Here is a 22172-nt window from a genome sequence, read left to right as displayed (position 1 = left end):
GCTACCTTCAAGTTGATAAATAATAATAATAATAATAATAATAATAATTTTTTTTTCAACTATTATATATATTTATTTTAAATTTTGCTTTTGCAACATTTTTTAACGAAGTTAGTTTTACTAAAGTAGTTTAGTTCCTCGAAGGCCACATAGGTTACGCTGTGCGCCCTATGCGGTCAACGCTTCGCATCCCTACGTTTTACACTGCATATAAAAAGAAATACAAAGCCTTAGAATAATTTAAAACCATTCTTTTTACAAGTCTCATAAAATACTTAACATTAAAAAAGATAAATGCATTTAAAACCTTATTAGCCGGCCGACGCAGCTCGATAGCAGTTATTTTAGAAACTAATACTTTCGTTCATCTAAAAAAAAGATTTGATATGACATATCAATATATCATAAACAGAAATACTTAATAAAAAATAGTCCGCTGTTGTTTTAAGCCGGGGATAAGTAAACCAACGCTCATCCACGCAGATCGGACGAGAAATAAGTTCGTTTCGTAGAAAGTAAAGGCTGCTTGCGTCACCTCAGGCGGCAGTTGTCGCGCTCCAAAACAGTGTCGTAGATATTTGATATTAGCGTTACAAAATATGTTATTGCAAAAAAACAACAACAAAATCTTAACTTGAAATGGCATGAAATGCCTGATGGAGTCACGTTTTGCAGTTTTGCAGGATCATAATTTTCGGAGAAAAAAAAAAATTCCATCCGCTTTTTGATCTTTTTCTGATAGAAAGCGAAGCACAAAAAAGACACCAGTAAATCATTAGTTATATTGATATTTCCAACGAAGGAAGCAAGGGGAAAAAAATTGGGGGGAGGGGAAGTCATCTTTTGCATTTCCTTTTTTAGGTGGATAATGAAACTTTCCGCGTCAATTATAATTACATCACAATTTTATGATAAATGGTGCACGAGTACAGTTGCTGGGTTTTAAATAGCCGCGAGCTGAACATAAATAATCTGATATTTATCACATTGCTGTAAATTGTTTTAAAAGAGTTTTCAAGTGTTTTGGCAGTGGGCCTCTATAGAGACGTATGTGTACGTGTTAGGCTATTCTCACGTCACCTTTCCCATGTTATATAACTTAAAACCTAGATCACATATAATGGCACGCAAACGTGAGTTAAGTAGAGGTACACGTAGATGCAGAGAAGGAACTGGTAAAGAGCGACTTTGTTCGTTGCGGGGCAAATATAGGGCAAATGCCGAGTTCCTGGTTTTGTGTGCTAGTCAAACTGTGATAAATAAAGAATCATTGCATACAAGAAGGAAAAAACGTTTCTTTTTTCGATAAATAAAGAATCATCGCGTACAAGGAGGAAATTGTAAAACAAACCGGTTTCTGCCCTTTACGATGTTTGTTTGTCATGAAAGCTGTTTTTACTGTAACTGCGACGTTTTTATGAATAAAATTTGCATAAAAAAATACGAGTCACAAAGCGAGTTCACTGAGGAAGCTCAAAGGTTACCATCAGTAGGTGATGCCGTGGTCAGTGAGTGAACGTTCAGTAAACCAATTTCGATATATATTTAAAATTCAGCCTAGCACAATAGACCTCTGCACGAGGCTCTGGTTAATAAATCCCACAAACTCTGTAGTTTTTCCCAAGATCCTCGAAGTGAGGTCTATTGTTTTAGGCTGAATTTTAATATATCGAAATTGGTCTATTGAGATCTACTGAGCAATACCTTTGGCCCTGAAATTGTGCTGAACACGGTGGTTCTATTTAAAGGAGTTCGCCGGATGAAACCGGATCTAGTGTGTGACCGTTCAAATGAAAACTATTGAGCAGTACCTTCATGTGGTACTGTTTATTTTGGCTTACAAGGTTGTTGTAACAGTTACATCTGGGGAACAAACCCTGGTGTGTGAATTCAAATAAAAGCTATTGACTAGCACTTTCATGTTATGCTGTTCGTCTTACCGTGAAAAGTGGTTCTAACGTTTTGTCGATGGATGAGACCCTAGTGTGTGACCATTCAAATGAAATTACTGAAGCAGTACTTTCATGTGGTTCTTTTATACGCTTTTCAAGGTAGTTCTAACTTCCAATATTTTCTGTGGACGAAGCCCCAGTGTGTGACTATTCAAATAAAAGCTCATATTTAGCATTACTTTATCGTGATCTTGTTTATTGTGCGGCTGTGCAATGTTAGTATATGAATTCAAATAAAGAGTTATTGGAGTACAAACGTGAAATAAGTTTACTTGGGACAGTATTTTCCGATCCCTTTGCAAGTCTACACCAGATCCACAAATGCAGAATTAAATTCTCTTGCACTGATCTCCACATATACCTCTCGTTTTCTAATGTCACAGGAGCAACGTCAGGATGTGAACATCTCGCAAAGTTTCGCTTAAATTTGTGAAGTTTGTCGTTTGTAATCTGCGTCAATCTTTTCCATCCTTAACCATTCTTGTTCCTTAGAGGTTTATTATTATGTCTTTGGTGTTTTTCTATCTTTCTATCAGTTTACCTTCAATTTAAAGGTAATTTTGTACATGGCCAAAATAACTCAAGATAACGTAAATGAACTTCTTCAACACAAGCGGTGTCATTATGTTTTCTTAGTTTCGCTTCATAGCATATGAGTATTTTCACAGGCAATATAAGGGTTCTTCCGCAAACTGACGTCAATATTAAACAAACATATACCGGATGAGGAAAAGATTACAAAAACAGACTCTATTTTGTTATTTGTGATGTTCTGTTCTCTCTTGACAACCTCTCCTTTGGAGTCCGCAAGGCTCCACAAAATCAAGACCAACGTCGTTAGGCTGATTTCGTCAATTCATGTGTTGTAGCAACATTATTCACTAAAAAAATGTTTAGGATGAACAAAACGAAGTAACTTGTTCTTCCCGGTTGATGCGCAACGCTTGAAGGGATACATAAATTCAAGAGAAAAAACAAAGAAGAAATGTCCGAAACGTTTGTGATTTTTCACAAGATGACATTTGCACATTTGATTTTTATTGATGACCATGGAACCGGAGAGGTCCACTAAAAAATAAATAAATACATAATAAATACATAACAAGCTGTCTCCATGAGAACTTCTTGCAATTTATATAACTGCATGGCCCTTTTTGTCCTTGCTTACAAACGCAAAAGAGATTATATTTGAAAGTTTCTAAATTTGTAAGTGAAGTCTGTATCCACTCGTCACTTAGTTTAGCAGACCATGAAAGTAACCATAGAAACACTCAATTTTAGGTTAAAAATAAATTTCAATCTCTACAAGTGCGGAATCAATTTTATTTTTTACTTTTAGTAAGTGGAACAAAGTACTCAAAGATAACGTGGGTGTATGATGACTTTAATATTGGCGTCATGCTACGTCACGAATCGTCAGAGGATGACGTCAGATCACGTGTAATGGGACAAGCTGTCGACGGACGCGAGCGGTACTTGTACTGGTCTGTTCGCTCCAGCGACTTGACGAACTTATTTTAAATCTAATATCAGCACCCTGGCTACGAAGCTAATATTAAGATATTAGGCGTCCGTCGATTTACTTTGATCTGAACAAATTGACGTGCAGTCGGAAAATAACTAGTGCAACAGAGTGAGTCCTGCTGGTAGACGGGCAGTTATAAGTTTACGTGGAGTAATAGAATAATTCTTGCCAGAAGGCAAGCAACAAGGAGAAAATAATACCACGGAGAGCGAGGAAAACACTTTTCTATTTACAAAACAGAAACGGCCTCAAATGGAACGACGTTGTCAATGAAGTTCAACCTCATTCTTATGGCGAGGGGGGACAATCACCATGGAAACAAGGTTGATACAGGAGAATTAAAAACACGATTTGAAGACATTTGCATTTTGCTGCTTCTTAAGCAAAGGCCAAGGTAAACTGCTATATTATGCCACCTCAAGCAATAAAGCAGAAGTAAGCTTGAACACAAAACTTTTGGAGCGGTTTCACATCAGCTCCGTGTTCACAGGTCTAACTCCGGAATGTTATGTTTCCCAGTAGCATGTGTCATTGATAGATTAACATCTATCTTATCTCATTACCAAGCTCATCATATACCCTCATTTCTTTCCAACTCGAATGTAGTTTGTCATAAGATCTCACTGGATCTCGCTGTTCGGGACTTATTACAATTTCGAAACGTGAAATTACAGATCGACGAGGCGAACAGATCACTGGTCACAGAAAGTTACTTTAAAACTTGCCTTCGCACTCCACCAGGCCTGCTCAGGAGCTGATGCTTCTTTTTTTTTAAAAAAAAAATTAAAATGTTCAATGTTGTTGTTTATAGAGGTCAATGTGCTTAGCTACACCTAGCTAGTTCACAGGCATGCCACTTAAACGGAAAGAAACAAATGTATCAACTAAACATGATAGGCTACTGGCGGGAGGCAGACCAGTTGGCTATTTACAAGCATGACCGAGGAGTTGAACTAGGGTCTACTGAGAAACAACTTCAGCTGAGGGGTCAGAGCGGGACTGGAATCCGCACGCAGTCTCCTTCGTTCTTTGAGTCAAGAGAAATTTGGGGGAAGAACGGTAATTCGTAAAGAAGAAAAAGAAAATATCCTTGGGATTGTAACTGGAAGTTTTTTTCCTTTTTGCAAATTGGCATGCATGTCTCCATCAATGGCCTGACTTACCAGAGAGATTTGAAATTTACCAGTGTTACTTTTAAATAGGTTAGTTAAGCTCAACAGTTTGCGCACACTGAAAAAATTTTAAACGTACCCTGTAAACCAATCAAAGCAAAAAATGTTGCTCTACCCGAACTATTAATGTTCAAACCAAGACCGGTTTATGTGGTTTTCCCACGCGCGCTTTCCACGCGTGAACACGTGCGATTGTTGTATTTGCGGAAAGACCCTGGGAACGAAGGTGGAGATCAATTTCCCTGGTACCAGCTTTGGGACATCCTCTAGAAGACCCGCGCTGTAAAATTACGCGAGGGAAAAGGAAAAATTTATGTACACACAACACGTACGGAATAGTACTTCGGTGTGGCTCGAATAGTGATCCGCGGGTACGAACCAAATTACTCCGTTTAGTTACACTTTGATATTTGGCAACTGATTAAACACAGTTGACGAATATATCCGTAAAGCAATTTTATCGTATAGAATCAGCTGTTGAGGCAGAAAATATTGCAAAAAAGAGAAAGGACACCTTGCATCTTCTTGCCAAATAAGATAAAGAAACAAAATAGACAAAAGGGAAAGCCGTCAAAATAATTTTCATTTGCAAAAAAAACTTTGATTTGTTTGTTCAATGAGCTGGCAGGTGAAACGAAACTTGCCTCGTTTTAACCCATAAGGATTAAGGTACTATCATTATTGATACAAATATCCGGTCAAAAGATCGTAATACGTATTACTTATCCGGGGGGAATTTGAGACTAGTTTGTCAGGTACAACCAAAGTTTCGAGCATTAGCCCTTGCATAGTCCCCAGTCGCCCGCGCGATGGTCAAAAAGTATTTTAACTACTGAGGAGGGGCGCGGGGACTTATGGGAAGGAGAGGAAACGCAGAGAAATTTCTTTTCCTATTTCTCTCCTTCCCATCACTGCCCGCACTCCTCACTCACTACCACCTCCCACTCGGGCTTTCTTGCTCACTCCCAGTCTCCCAATTGCTCTCGTATAGTGCGCTATGAGAAAAAAAGGAAAGCCTGTGGTGCGCTAGCCCGGCCTGGTTGTGCATAATTCTGGTATTATTTTGCGTTAGCTCCCACTTTTTTAAAAGAACTTTCACTCAATTTCAAGTTACAGTTTGAGATTGGCCAAGACTACAGGACCAAAGAAGGAGATGGTTATTGCTAACTAAATTCCTAGCCTGCGGAAGTTGTGCATGGAAAGGAGAGGGGCGCAAGACCCTGTACAACGCCCGTTGACAGTGATGCTGAACGAAAAACTTGCAAAATACCCCTAACATACATTACACTGTGTTCTTGTGAAAGACACTTTACTCTCATAGTGTCTCTCTCCGCCCAGGTGTGTAAATCATTGGTACCTGCAAATTTAATGCTGGAGGTGGGGGGCGGGGGGCGGTAACCCGGGATAAACTTGCATGCCATCTAGGGGATAAGTAGGAATACTCTTAGTTGTTTAATACAACAGAAACCTTTATAAGTTCCAGCTTTACTTGTTTAAAGGATGTACAACGCTATCCAGTGGATAAGTGTTGGCAAAACAAACTACGTTTCCAACTGGATAGTGATTTATCCGCTGAACAACCGAAGCCTGGTTGTTAAGTTTAATATTTTCGGACTGATGGGTCAGGCTGATATACCCTTCTAAACCACAAGATTCCATGCTACAAGGAAACGAAACTAAGCAACAACATAAACTGATATTTTTGTTTATTATTTACTGCTTGCAGTGCATCTGATGAAGAACGACACAAGTTTTGCTTTCTAGAATGTGAACTGTTTAGCTGTCTAACTAAAGGAGTAATTTTGCTTGGTTGCGTTTTTGACAGAGAATGCTGTGAGAGTTCAAGGAATTGTGTCACCTGGTCTTAACATTGGAATAAAAAAATTCTCCTTAATTACCGTCGGTATCTTGTGATGTAACTTTAGAGAATCTGGCGGTAAATCAGGACAATGTTTCCCAATTGAAGATTCCCGTCTGGCTACATACCTACGTTGCACGAACAACTTGTTCTAGCATACAACTTGATTTTCAAATGAAAAAAAACAACAACAACAACACATAAATGTGAAAGTAAAATCGTGTCCATTTGAAGATTAGGTTGACGAGTAAATTAATTTGTCCTTAGAAATGAGGCGTAGTTCCTTCTAGTCCTTTCACGGCAAGCTTAGATTTTAAGCATGAGTCTGTTGACGTGACAACCTGGTGACACAGCTCCTTTAACCTGCTGCGCAGTAGTACTAGAGTACCACAAAATGCGTTTATACAGTCCAGCAGGGTTAGGATATACAAAGCTAGCCGTTTTCGAAGCGTTCCTTTTATTTAAATAAAGATCACACTGCAAAGAAAATCACCTTCGCTCTGCATTTGAGTCTAGTCCAAATGGAGTTTGATCCCAAAAGGTTGTTCTTGCGCTAAAGTCCGCCTCATTCAAGCCTCATTTTCAGTATAGCTCTTGAGAACGAGGCTGGCCCTTACCGCCCTTTTGCACATGATCTTAGCTTCGTCGCGAGCATTTCAGTGATTATAATTAATGTCAGCAGTTTAGAAACTGTATTAACAGAAACATTAAACACCGCATGATAGTGTTCGTGATTCTAAGAACTACATGAGGCATTTACTGTCAGACAGACCATATGGACAGACAGACAACCTTCATTTAAGAACGATTAAAATTAAAGCTCAGTAGCTTATGAGGTCGTGGGAAAAGAGCGAGTATTATAGCCGAGACATTAGAGCATTAAGTAAATCCATTTTAGCCAGGAAGGGCATAACACGCGAAAAGCCTATTACTTTTTTCAAATTAATTAAAGATGACTTCTACATCTAAATCTACATTTAATTACGTTTTTAAAAATCGTGAGACCAAATCTTTCATCGCGACAGCAAAAGTGATTTTCCGTGCCGTGTAAGTCTAGTAAAACCCCTCGAAAACCAAAATCACAGCAAAGCAGCTTATGCCAAATCATTTTTTCTACAAAACAATTTTACATTTCCCAAAATTTTACAGCATACGCTTCACAAACGCGAAATTATGCAACTTCTTGGATTCTCTTTCTTTTCAATCTTCAAGAAATTTACAATCTCAATCGATATTCAAAATTGATCGAATGTTATTTTATATACATTACATAACAGGAGAACATTTTCAGCTGGCGAAATTGGAACATAATGAACGACATTACAATAACTGTGGTTAAATAACATTCGCAGAACGACTGAAAAGGTTTTGAATACACTTTAAAACACAACTAATGTAGTATGTAAATTTGAAATATTATTTAATATCTGTAACTCTGGGTTTTATATAACGTTAACATAACATTGGGCTCATTAAATATGATAAATATTTCTGGGATAAATTATTCTTCGATAAAGTAAGAGGATTTAGTCTTATCAATTAAGGCTAAAGGACTAAACATTTATTGCGAGTGACCGTTGAATGAGAACGATTCGAATTCTCTCCACTGCAAGGGAACAACCTGAACTGAACTAGCTCGAAAATACACAGACGGGTGTATAAGAAAGCTTAGAAAAAATCTCACCGAATTTCAGAAAGAATACTTTCCGTGTATTACTAAACTACGACCTTTGTGTTCTTTCCCTGAGAACGTCAAGCAATGAATGAAAAAAGCGAGAGGTAGATTGCTAAAAACAATGCACTCTATTTTCCTGAGCAGCTTTGTTGAAAAAATGTCATACATAAAGCAGAACATGTTGCTTATTTTCATGACATTAGCCCTACTCCGTGATATAACTGGGAATTCAACGTTCCGACAAGATTTTAAAGAAGTGCGAGCGGAACTTGAAAACGTGAACCTGGCGTTTTCAAGTTTGTCCATTGTGTAATCCATTTCCACCCGCGCCAGCCTTAGTATCCTCACTCTTAATGGGTTCCTGTCTTTGACGAGTACCATTGCGCTAATGCAAACCATTATATATGTATAATTGCTGTGATCTAGAAAGATGAAGATGTCCACGGTGCCCTCTCTATTGTTAGAAAGCTTGATTTATGGTGCGTATCGCAAAAAATATACTTTTGGTGACTAAATGCTTAAAGAACACACGCGTGAGAAACATGCAACACTTCACGCGAGTTTCTCTCGTGTGTCGCGAATCGAGAGAAGAAGAAAGTTGAATTGAATTTCGATTGAAATCAAGAGTGTTGTTCAATTTTAACTGAACTGTCCATTCGCAGTTGAAATATATCTCTTTACAAGACGATCAAGAATTTATAACTAATAGACTTAAAATGCTGTAACCTCTGCCACATCTTATTCAGTTATCACCTGCAATTTTCTGAGCAAATCCTCCATTTCTCCGCGCCCTCATGATTTTCTCAGTCTCGGGGTGAAACTCGTGCAGATGCTTCATAAAATCGGAATTTTCCGTAAACGTGCTGCCGCAGTCTTCGCAAACGAACATTTTCGAGCGCCTCTCTCGGAAACCAAACTTGTGTACCACGCCGTGCACGCGTGTTAGGTGCGCCTCGAGCGAACAACGCTGCGTAAACGACTTGTCACATCGGCTGCACTTAAATGGCTTTATTCCTGTGTGTGTCCTTATATGGCGCTTCAGATCGAAGGTATCATTGAAGCCTTTGGTACAGTACTGGCAGTGATACCGTTTGTAAAAGGAGTGAGTCTTCATGTGGCGATTGAGCAGGCGTTGGAGCGTGAACGAACTGTTGCAAATCTCGCATTTGTATTTCGTCTCGTCGTTTTCGCCAGTCTTTCTGTCCTGGTCCTTGTTTTGGAGATTCGTAAGGCACTCTTGTTGCTGGTGAGATGGTGGTAGAAATGGATGGCTGTGAATGAAGAAATGGTTTCCATTAAACTGCGGAGCGGACGCCTGCTGTGGAATGCTTGGGCAGAGCGAGGACTCCCGATGACTATCCGAAACATGCCGAAGGTTCAACGATACTTCACGAAGCCCATCTAAAGACGCACGAACAGGTATTGATTCGGGAATGGATGGTACCCTGTGGTCGTGGAAGTTAACAACGGCGAAACTGTTGGCTGTTAATGGAAAGTGATGCCTCTGATTCAAAGTAATGACAGAATGTTGGTCCGACGAATGGGCATGGTGTACTTTCGATAAACCGTTTCTCGGCACGGAACTGATAAGTTTAGGTGGTGGGGGAAGGTTTTGTAATTCATATCTTGAGCTGAAGCTACTCCACCAAAACAGATCATTACCATTCGCCCGCTCAGTTGTCGCTTCTCGCTTTTCAACTCGTTCAGCGGAGAAGGCGTCGCCTTCACATTTCAACCTTGGCATGGAAATCGCCATTTCATGCTCCAAGCCCTTGCTTAATGCGCTGTCTCTGAAATCAACCCCCTCGGTCTTTTCCTCCTCGTCAATTAACTCGGCTTTTAACATTTCTTCTGACGAAGTAGGCTTTTCATCTGAGAAGGAACCACAGAAGGATTTCTCGTGAATTATTTGCCGTTCGTAAAATCAAAACAAACATTAGCAGCAGACAGGAGTTAATTAAGGAAAAAGTGTTTTATCTTTTCGATTTTTTGGAAGTTATGAATCATGGATAACAACACGATGGCAAGTTATTTAATAGCTCAGTTTTGCAAATTACGTCAAGCGTTGAGAAAATTTCTTCCTTCCAGAACACTTGCACATAACAAGAATTTTATTTCAATGAAAAGTCACCCAATTCACTACACAAACAATGCGTTTAGAGAAATCTAAAGGAAAAAACTCACAAAATTTATCAATAAAAGGTGTAAAAAAAAACCTCGAAAGAAAAACGTGCTCTTAAAAAATTCACCACAGAGGCAAGATCTTGAGTAAATAAGGTGTTTCAGGGTGTTGTACACAGAAGGAATCATAAAAAAATGTCAAATTGTAGCTAGCATACCCGCATTCGACAAATTGAACGTGTTTTGTCGCTACAGGTTTAATAAGCTCACAGTCTAAATTAACTATAAATATCCACGGGTAGTTTTTTCAACACCTTTGGTTTTTCAGATTTCTGGGCAATTTAGCTGTGTTGTGAAATAAATAATGAACAAGGAACATCTGCAGCGTTTGAGAAAGGTTTCCAAGATTACTCGAGGGATAAATAAAATACTGCTTCGCTCAGTTCAAGAAAAGTTTCTTTTCTTCAGTGTCGTTTTCTAAATACCCGATGAAACCTGTTAAGGGGAGGAGGAACAAATATTTTCATTTAATTTCATTCTGCAATCGAATACAAGCTATCCCACGTGTTCGTTAATAAAGAAAGACAATTCAGTCACCAGAAAAAAGGGTGAAACTGTTCATCGAATCCACGTTATTATTTTACGCATTCAACCCGCATAACACTTTACACTCTTGAGAATCTTTGACACCAACGCAAAAACTAATTTCAAAACTGGTTGCGAGAATAAAACGCAGATTTATGAAACCAGAATAAAAACGCTGTCAGTATCGTATCGTATTTCAGTGCCACGTTTTTGCAATATCACATTTTGCGGTTAGAAAGAAGCGCTGTATCGAAGAGTACAAACCCTTGTCATTCTGTCAAAACATGAAGCAGCTAATTCCTCTTTGCGTCTCGACCTTGCTTCGTAATTTCCAATCATCTGTTATCTGTTAGAAATTGCTTTTCGAAACAACTCGTTTTATCACAAAAGGGCGGCTTTCACATCTTTCGAGCTCAAACCACAGAAAAACCGATACCCGGGTTTTACAAACAACTAGGACTCGCTTAAACGGACCCCAAATGGAATGTTCCATTTGTACACGGTAAAAGGTCACTTGTAAGGTTGTTCGGCTCGCAAGAAATCGGGGGAACAGTTGCACATCCATGACAACATTTAAAAAGAAGGGTTTTGCCTATTTGAATGAATGGTTCATATGAAAAGATTTGCGTTCAACCTAATTTTAATCCCACCTGTAACAGAAATTTTCTGTCTAACAAATTCAAGCACACGAAGGGTGAAAACTTGTATCACAAAGTTCTTCATCACGCTCAAAACAAGAAACATCACGCTTTTAAAACTGAAACTCGTGGCTAGCTTGTATTACATGAAAAGAAGAAATGAAAGTTTACAAAAGGCTTTTCTCGGAAATATCTACAATTCTTTAGTTGCTTTATACAGGTACGAAAACAAAATTGTACAACAGTTTCTACTGTCTGTGGAATTAGTCCAATTTAAAGTAACTCGAGAAAATGTATCGACAATGAAAGATTTGGATCCAACAGTTTCTGGTTCAAAAACGAAACGAGACAATATTTGTAAGTAAACACGATTTCTCAATGATCTTAAAAAGCAAGAGATGTTGAATTAACTTGTGACTTACGCGGATAAGACTGCATTTTTATCTTTTAAAAAATCTATAAAAGGGAAGCAAACAATTATAAAGAACGTGGATTTACTTTTAATGTAATTTCAACACGCTAGGTTTCATTCTAAAAACTTTGATTTTATGCCATGTTCACGGTGTCACGACAGATACGAATCTTCTATCTCCATTTGACTTTTCGTTTCAGATATAAAATTCGATACTCGCAAAAATCTTCACACCTTTATCGATGCTCAAAGGCAAAGTTAAGAGGAAATATATAATTACATTTGAAAGAAGAGTATACAAAATGGTCATAAAATCTTGGTGAGAAAAGCTGAAGCGTGCGTGGTACTTAAAGACAAGTTTGTGAAGTAAACAAACAGCCGGAGAAAAATATATGAATTGTCGATTTTTCTAACATCAAAGACAAAGAATTTTATTTTATAGAGTGCGCGAGTTTTGTCCACACAATAAGTCCATAAAATCATATTGTGATCTGAGTTCTTTATCTCGCATGACAAAGTGACAACACAGGAAGGGAACTCTTCCGTTTGGGTACAGTAATTTTCTAAGCTTGCATTTCGTTGAACAAACTTGGCGCTGATGGGTCGGGTGTTTCCAGCTCCCTTTCTTTCTATTCTAGTCAATTAAAGCTGGCTTGAGTCACTCTAATTTCATTAATTTGGACACCTCGCAGAAAAAGAAAATTTATTGAATTAAAAGCCCTGCAATGTTCTCAATCACAAAGTGGTTTATTAAATGAAATCTATCACCTAGGACGAACCTTTACAAACACGGTGGTGAAAATTAAAATTCTATTAGCAGAGAGCCCCAAAGTAGCCGGGGCGAACTGACAAGCTAAAATCGGCAAACGCCCGCGTGAAAGTTTCGAGAAGAATTGATCTGTTTCTACGAAACTCGAACTCGTGGTTTCGAATCTTGAGAAGCGCGCACCAGTCCTGTCTTAAATCGACTATGTCCCTATGCGGAAACCACTGGGCACATTCTCGAGTGTTCTACTTTTCAGAAAAGCCTTTGATCGAAAGGCATTTACGTTAAGGGGTTAAGTAGCCTTTCTGTCAAGTTTGCGGCCAAAAGAGTAAGAATTAGAAGTAAGAACATCTGCTGTGTTCTCGCAACTCAAATGTCCTTGTCCGGCTGCTGGCCGGCTGATCATGTTTAAGATGTCGGTGCTTTTGCGCCTAAAAATGCTCGAGTTAAGTGTTATGAGTCTTGTCTTGTACCGACTCGAACCACTGGAAAGCTGCTTAGAAAGGCGTGGAAAAAGAGAAGGCCAAACAAAAGTGCCGACCGGGTTTTTGTTTTCGATATAATGCGTCTAAACACAGCGAAATTGACAAGTAGAGAATCGGTTTACACGTCATTTGGAAAACCACGAGAAATGGACAGCATTTGAAAGATCTCGCATTTTAAGTGATGAGAATTTACATAAATTTAAATTAACCATAATTGTTGCGACCGGATCGATTGATTTCTTGCCCTAAATTTTCGTGAACGATTCCAACGAGGGGGAGAGAAATTCACGGGAAAGGGAACAACGCCAGCGTGGAAAAGATCGCGAAGGAAGGAACCGGACGGAATATTTTTGTTTAACGGAAAGCCACGCGCTATGCTCTAAACGCTATACAAAATCTTCATTGTACGTCAATTGATGTATCCATTAGTCTCTTTGTGAAATGGCGTTTATCACTACACAGTGCAAAATTTGAATATGAATGAATCAATGATCTGCATTGTTGAATTCTTTTTTCCTGATTATCTTTACGACGAGACCAAAACACTTATCTGTTATTCGGGGCGATATTTAGCCAGCTAAGCGGTAGAAATCAATTCGGCGCCGAATGCGGCTGTCATTGGCTTTGTGTTTTTGCCTTCAGTGTACACAATGTAATCACTGAAAGCTTTCGAATTACTTTCCGTGACTAGGCAGCGTATGTTTTTACGTGCACACAGACTACAAACATTACCGTGTAATAGGTTGTGGCACAAACAGGGCCCTATCGAATATCCGTTGCATTTAACCTCAATTCTAAGCCCGTTGAAACCGGAATACATTGAGCGCGTCCAAATCTTCGCTTCTCCTCCTCGGCGCCCGAAAAATCAAAACCTATGTCGCCAAAACGCGATTTTTCTCCCTGCGATCATAAAAAGCTCTTAAACGGAAACCAATTGCCAAAGCTGTGATTTCTGCCGATAAGCATCGGTTTACTATTTGTAGTAACATATCCCTATTGTTCTTTGAAGTTGCTTTCTGTACACCCCGCGAGGACAACACTTCGGGCCTTTAAAAAGTCCCATCTCGAAGGCAACATAAACGACCACAGACACAGCCTGAAGGCGTAGATTCGAAAAGGCGACATTTTTACGTGAGAGAAATAAAAAATGGATCCCGTTATAGCACCGTTCGACCACCAACATCTGCGCCCGTAATTCTGTGACACTTTATAACGGTGAACATCACACAGGAAATGTTAGAAAGAAACTGCGAACAAAATCGTTTGTCAAAGGGTCAAGTAGAACAAGGAATGAACAATATTTTAGGCTTAAAGGGAAGTTCAGTTCTTCATGGTCTTACCTGAGTGGTTTTCTTCTCGCGGAGCAGACATCGCGCCTTCCAAGATCTCGCCATCTTCAGTGCGGCGCACTGCTTTCTTGTTCTTGACTAAGAACGATTTCGGCATCTTGCCGGCGCGGGCCAACGTATGTTCAAGTTCTGTAAACCACGGAAACCACTTCTTTAAAGTTTAGACAAAACTGCTCCAGATCTACCGGGTAGAAACTGACGAAGCGAGACGCTAGTCGAGAAGAAAAACCACGCCGCTGATATCGCGCGTTCGAGAAACGGTTTGATACAAGGCCGTTTAAACCGCATACACGCTTAGCGAGCTTGGCTGGCTGTCGCAGGCCCGAGGACCGTTACCTTGTTTGCAAGCTTATTCTTTCTCCCCGAAGCGCGGGTGTGATCATCTGATATATTGTTACGCACCAAACAATGTTAATTAATTTATAATGTACAGCACCTATCAATCATTCGACGAGCCAACGTAGAGTCGGGAACACAGTTTAACAATGGAAAAATCAAAAAACAACAAACATTAACAAAGGCTGGAATCACGTTTAATTTACGTGGAACCCCCCAATTAAAATTTCCCTTCCGAGCATTGACTCTCGAAGAGTCAACTTTACGTCAAAACCACGCCGAAACTGGACACGGTTGAGCTTAAAATTTCTTGGATATCCCACGCAAATTTTTTCTCGCTACTTTTCTTGAGCCGGAGTCGCGAGTGTCGCAGAGGAGGAGCTTCGAGGCAAAAGCCAATTATTTCGGTTAGCAAACAAAACGTAGTAGTATTTTTTCAGATAATGGAATTGTAATTCACAAACGACAGAAAACGCTGTTAAATCTTTTGTTCCTGTGGACCTAGGTGTCCATCGAATCATTATAATTACATCTGGAATGAAAAATAGCCCCGGAGTTTTTTCTTTTCAAGAGCGAAATGGAGAATTTTTCTTTCGCTAGGCAAAGACGGCGAAACAAAGCAAAGGAAAAAGAGATGCAATTTGACTTGGCAGTCGGGTTTCATTTACTGTTTGTCTTACGTGTTTGTAAGGTTTAATTTTTAAAAGGGAGCATGAATAGTGTTTTTAATTCGCGTAAGGCGATTGTCCGATTCAATATGCTTTCAGGCGAGAGCAAAATGCGCCACTAAAAGTGATTTATCTTCGTTAATTTCCTTCTGTCCACGATATCCTCCACATTCATAGTAACGGTAGTTGCTTTTAACAATGCTAACGTAACGGGTGAAGGCTATTGGGTTTATTTCTTGCCAGCCAACTTCATTAAAATGTAAGCGAGAACTAGATGGGTTTATGCAAATCGAGCGACAAGGCCTCCTGTTGCTCGTAATATGTAGCAGATAACACGATAAAACGCCAAACCACGCTCGCAAAATTCATTTCACCGGCCGCGAAGTTAATTTAATTTTACTTCAGCATATTACACGATTAAAAACTGATTAAAGCTACGGTCCACGGTGAATTACACGTTTGAAGAAGATGATTGACTTTCACGCTTGATGCGAGAATAAATTACTATGTGGTTTTTCTGCTGAGAAAAATATTCACGATGCTGAACAACAGAGCACAATTCCATTTAACTTCACGTCAAGAAATTGAAGCGCATTGACAAATTTTCTATTTTAATTTAACGATCGAAAAGAAAAATCTTCGATTTCCTTTATGACGGCTTAAAAGGAAACTACTATTTTCATTATGACGCGCAATTTTTTCCTTACAAACCATTACACTGTTTTGGAGAAATATTAAAAGGTGTTTCTCCATTGCTGAATGAAAGGAAGCAATTCAAGCTGGTAAATTCTTATTATGGAAGCGCGTGTAACTAAGCCACTAGATGAATGGAAAGCGATACGTCTTGCACCTCCCGTCGTGCTCAAAAACCACACGTCTAGAAACAAAGAATGGCGAGAAAACAATCAAAACAACAAAAATATAGCATGCTCATTTTGATTTTAACTCACGTCGGGGAATCCAGCACAATTTTGAAGACTAAATGCTTTTCTATTCTTCTCGACTTCGCGCCCTGCAGGGATTGTTATCAAATTCGCAGATCGACTAAAAGCTTCCTAAGTGAATGTTTTTCTTCCAAGCAACCGGTCCGACCGTTTTATAACAAACAAAACCTTTGGTTTTGAACGAACACCAGCATTAATTTTAGAAACACAGAATGTTATGCGATAAAAAATTCAATAGCTTAATTTCTCGGGGCGTGGTGTAAAATTTGGAGCAAGCCAAATATTTATGTTTTTCCGAAAACACTGAGGGTTCCATCTCACTCGCAACTGGCTTTATTGACGACAAATTATTTTGTCTCCGCGATCTCATTAAACCCTTTGCCTCCAGCTGTAGGGGGAGATCTCTAGGCGTCTTTTAATTTTGCGGCGCGGTTTATTAAAATTACTTTAAGACTCGTGCCAAATTTACCACGACACGCTTTCAGCAAGTCAAGCGAAAGAATATTTAATTTCAGATGCTGTGCGAGGAAAACACTACGCTAAATTCTAAACAGCCGCAACAACACTTGCCAAAGAGTAAACCAAATAGATTTTAAAACAAGAAAAACATAGGGTTCGCGTTAACATTGCAGCACAAGGAGTTAAGCACCACTACAAAAAATCCACATGACCAAAATAGACAATTTTCCCACCGAAACTACAGCCAAAACAATGAAAAACTAATCACAAGCTATATTACCTATTTAATATACCCTGCATAGTGTAAGAAAGACCGCCGACAAGCGAAAATAACTTCACATCTTAACAGAGAAATGAGTTAATCAAGGAAATGTGGAATTATTCTCTGAGAGAAATTCGCGCGCAAAAAAAAATGTTTCTTCCTTCCAACCAGCATAAAAAGAGAATGTAAACAAGAAGGGCAATAATACTAAGTTAGTTGATACAGGTTTCCTTTTAACTAAACCAGGATGTCCATCGGCGTATACTCAAGATGTGAGCAGATGGCACCTGTAAACATTACCTACTTACATCGCGGAAAGCAGTTTGATATAATAGGCGATTCGATGGCTGTAAACAATCCTCTCGGGTGCGTGTTTAAAGTCCATTTGCGCGAGACCGGCCAAACGCCTCGCGTGAGTACAGCAAACCCGTTGACAATCTCGTGAAAGAGTACGTCAGATTTTTTCGATAACCGATGTTTTTATATTCCGCCGACTTGTCAACGAAGAAAAGCCCATGTTCATCAACATGCACGCAACGGATAATCAGAAGTCGAAATTTCCATAAAAAAAAATGATTCCCTGCAAACTTTGACAGGTCGGCACAAAAACTGCGACAAGCTGTTATTAATGCCTTATGGCAAACGCACGAAGTAGAACCTTGAAAGCCTTGATCTTTGCTAGCGTGCATTTCGCAGGCGATGTAACTCGAGATTCTGCCCTGTTCGAGAAAGAAAACTAGACATATGCTAAATGGAAATATTTCAAGTGGCTTGCTTTTTTTGACAGTTATTCATGGAAGAGTATTCGTGAGAACAAGAGTTGCGCTACAGACATGGCCTTGCCCTTTACTAAAGTGCTAAACGATTTTCAAAGCGAAACAATGCTCGACCTTTGGCATCTCTCAGTGCACGCATGAAGTCTTTTTTTATATTAACGGTTCGGTGTTTTCAACCCGTTAACTCTAATCTCTCGCTGGTAATCTTGTTTGGGGTCAAGATGTTTCGGGCATTATACATTCCAACTCGATAAGAAATGCTTTGGAAAGAGCTGGAACAGGTAGGAACAAAGCCCCACAGCTTTAAATGATTTTCTTAAAAAAAAAAAAAAACACAGAGCGCCCAAACGAGAGTATCTTTCTTCGGTAATTCTCCAAGCGTGCAAGTTTTCAATGGCCGTGATGGTTGAGCGATTAATGTAATGGCGGTTAGAACAGTTCCCATTTGAAAAGCCACAAACCTTCATCAATCAGCAACGACTCAAAATAACATTATTGTTATTGCTTTGGCTGCAATCGAAAAACGTGCCACAAAAAATGCCCCACCTTGTGTTTACGTTGCAAGGGTGTAGCAGCACTTAGACACCAGAAAATATTTCATGGTCTGCTGAGCGGCGAAAATCCTGTTTAAAATACTTTCCTCTGAAATGTACATTGTGCATTTGTGCGTCTAATGAGAACAACAAAGGATATAGAAATACCGTAATTAGAAAATAAGCGATCGAGAAATTCACTGCTTAGAATTTCTTTTTAAACTTTACTTTATTTAAGGAGGAAATGTTTTCTGACTACATCGTAGATTCAAAAACCGAACACTAGTCTCGCGAAAGACCGACATTATCAAACAACTTAGATCTCTTTGCTGATTATTCTACAACACATTAATTATTCTGGGTGGAGATGTCAACGACGAAGAATTTTCGCAAAAGCTCGACAAGAACTATAAATAAGAACAAATTCCAAATGAATTATCTTAGGCTAAGAGAAGTGCTTAGGCTGTAGTTCTAAGCCATCTTCGAACGAACGTTGCACATCGAGAGATGTTCTCCCAAGCTTTCTTCTTACCGATAAAATTGTACGTGAGCACTCTTGTAATATGGTTTATTCTCACAGCAAATCGCAAGGCACCGCGTTAAAAACACGTTTTGTAAAGAGAACAAAGAATGCTGTTTTTGCACACTCACTGAAAAGGAACAAAGAACATTATTTTAATCCATCTTGACTCGGGTATTCGGTTACAACCACAAGATCACCTAGGACCACTGAAACGACCAAGTTCTCCTTTTTCAGCTGCTTTCAATAATCGTCTTGACTAATTTATGAGACAGACTAAGTATTAAGCAATTCTTCCATTAGCAAGACGTTAAAATACAGGGATGCAAGAAGAAAGCCCAAATTATCCAAGAACAAATTTGTAAAAAAAAAAAATAAAAATAAAAATAAATGCGAGCAAGGCTGCGCGTGTAAAAACAAGTTAATCCACGCGCAAATAAAATTTTTTCTTCATTGACATAAACTTGCCAGTGAGTTACAGACCTGAGAATTCTCTGACCGAGACATACTTCCAGCAGCGTTGGTTCAATTAAGCTTCTTTTTACTCAGCTGTACTGGTAACAAACATTAGAATATTTTAATTAGGAAACCAACTCTAGAATCGGCAATTAAGAATTTCTAAATACGTTGATAAATTTCGATTGCGAGTAGTTTAACAAGGAAGGAGAAATGGAAAACATAATATTTTAGGAAACTGCAAATCATCAGCGATAAAGTGTGTGTCAAATGATATCTAAAGCTTGCGTGTATTACTGGTTTTGCAGCTTTCAGGAAGAAATACGAGAAGTTAAAGCGATAACGTTTGGCCATTTCGTTAACAATACGCCCCCACGACTTAACGATACGATATTTATAAACTGGGGGTGTAGAAAGCCAAATAGCGTATTTATATTTCCTGACTTGTAGATAAGTAATTGATTTCTCGCAAAAATGAACTTCTCAAAATAGGGAAGTTCGTGCCGGATTTCGCGAAGAAAAATCTGGAAGGAGTAAAATAATATCAAAAGCAACTGATTTTTGAGTTAGAAATGCAAGAAAGAAACCGCTAAAAAGTTTGCGTGATCCGCCAAAGCCAAAAAGAGCCATGTGAATTGAAACCCTACCAGGGCTATTAACACATAGCGGAACGGGCTTGGCGACTGCATGTCGCGCTCTTGGCCTTTCTTGCCTCTTGAGACAAGAGGAAGTTAAATAAAAGTTACCTGCAAACGCATGGACACGAAATAATTTAACGAGCAAAGAGGTTTGTTTATCGCCGCTAAGGATTGACTTCGGTCGGCGAGGGGTCGAGACAATAGGGCGACATGACTGAAGGAGAACTGTTTTAGTCGGAGAAAGATGGTTGAGAGGAGCAAAATACACCATGAATGACCTAGAACGTAAAGAGCCAATAATTTATCTAGCTTTGTCGAGCAACACTCGACAAACAATCAGAAGGCATTATCGAGTGAGTCTGACTAGCAAGGACGAAAGAGGAAATGGATGGCAAGGTGAACAAACTTGAAAATGCGAAGGTCAAGTTATCGCAACTTTTAAAACTCATTAAATTTTCATTTCATAAATTGAGGGAAAAAGTCATGAATGTGTTATACTTTTGACAGAACAAACTACATGCATGCGCTTGGTGACAGGGCTAATTTAGATCAACATGAATTTTCTCCTGTAAAAATCTGTACATTGTCAACCAGGCAGGTGAAGAGAAAAAAGAAAATCATCAACCAAGAGGTATTGTGCTGATATACTACCAAATTCCCACAACTAACACTGATAGAAATTTATGGAAATAGTTACGAGAATTAATCTGTTGATATCAAGTCGTTTCAACCGAGCGCCGCACAAGGAGAATTTAAGACTGCGGATGGTATAGCCTGCAGTGGAGGCGTAATATTGGCTCGCGAGAGGACGTTTTCGTATCAGGCTCCGTGCTTAGCGAGGGCCGTACAATAGTAACACTGAGGGTCTTTTCTCTGCACGGAATTCCTCAGCAAATTTGGTTAATGAGAAAATCTACAGGTAGACTTTGTGAATGAAAAGGAGAAACAGAAAACAACAGCTCAAGCCGGGAGAACAAAAGTAATTGATCTCCACTATTTTCATTCGTTCTTGTTAATCTGTACCTCCTTCGTTTGTATTCTTTATCTATTGTTTCGTTCGACCAATAATAAACAAACTTGTGAATGGTGCAGGGCGCCATTAAAAGGAAGATACGACGATTTCAAATAGATTAAAATGAGTCGTTCAGTCAATTTTTCAAGTACGCCGATTTTAATCCTTCGTAACCATCCTCAATCGCAGATAACCTTCTTCATTTTAGGTTCATTTGTATTTCTTTGGTGTTTTTCTACACTTACAACGTTCTTACTCTGAGCTTTCCTTCAATTTCAAAGTAAATTTGCAAACCACTTCTTAAAATATCGCGACAAAGCTCCGTCAAGAAGATCAGGAAGTTCACGCGGTAAAGTACCCTAGAAACGTTTGGCGCAGCAATGGAGCGGCATCCAAACTGGTTGATTTATGCTCGGCCTGCTCAGCTTTAATTGTTGACATAGCCACGTCAGTTTACACCCAGTCAACATTAAACGTGCGCGCAGTCATACACCGTGGTAACGGACAAACAACCAATAGGACGTAAACACGGATCTTTGTAGAACTACAGCTGAATCACGAAAACAAAACAGTTCGAGATAACGGGAGTTGAGATAGCTGATAGCAAATGACTGAAAAGTATACCGTAAACTTCCGCTTATAAGCCATCCTGATTATAAGCCCTTCCAGTTATAAACCCATCTTCTTGCAGACAAAATATTACTTCCGATTATTACCCCCCCCCCCCCCCCCATCTAGCTAACATGAAATGAGTTAGATTTATTACGATGTTTTAAAGCTTAATTGAAAATCATGAAAAACTTATTTTGATCAATACTGTTACATTTCGAAACATTTTCATTATGCTACTTATAAGCTCCCTGGATATAAGCCCCAGAGTTCGCTCCATAATGGAAGCTAAATGTTTTGGAGTTATTTACAAGTTTACTACTGTACTGTAAATATCTCGGACGCTTAAAATTTCAAATGGTTTTGTTTTCGGACACTTTTTTGTCCGAAATTAAAATCGTCCGAATTTTTTTTTTTTTTT

General features: G+C 39.0%; 1 protein-coding gene across 2 annotated transcripts; it reads right to left on the bottom strand.

Annotated features, from left to right (window-relative positions):
* Positions 1-6338: 6338 nt before the first annotated feature.
* Positions 6339-21841, bottom strand: LOC110067761 (uncharacterized). 2 transcript variants are annotated; one of them, XM_020775097.2, is made up of 2 exons: positions 17516-21841; positions 6339-10054 (listed from the first exon to the last, which is right to left on the bottom strand). In XM_020775097.2, the coding sequence occupies exon 2, from the start codon at positions 10026-10028 to the stop codon at positions 8925-8927; it is 1104 nt and encodes a 367-aa protein (XP_020630756.1). In that variant the 5' UTR covers positions 10029-10054; positions 17516-21841; the 3' UTR covers positions 6339-8924. The 2 variants fall into 2 exon arrangements, with proteins under 2 accessions (XP_020630756.1, XP_020630748.1); XM_020775089.2 differs by lacking the exon at positions 17516-21841 and adding an exon at positions 14530-17509.
* Between the last annotated feature and the right edge of the window lie 331 nt (positions 21842-22172).

This window comes from Orbicella faveolata, unplaced genomic scaffold (genome assembly GCF_042242905.1).
Source record: "Orbicella faveolata isolate gen_17 unplaced genomic scaffold, um_ofav_v1 contig_25, whole genome shotgun sequence".
In the NCBI taxonomy this organism is placed as follows: domain Eukaryota; kingdom Metazoa; phylum Cnidaria; class Anthozoa; order Scleractinia; family Merulinidae; genus Orbicella; species Orbicella faveolata.
This window is presented reverse-complemented; position numbering and strand designations above follow the sequence as displayed.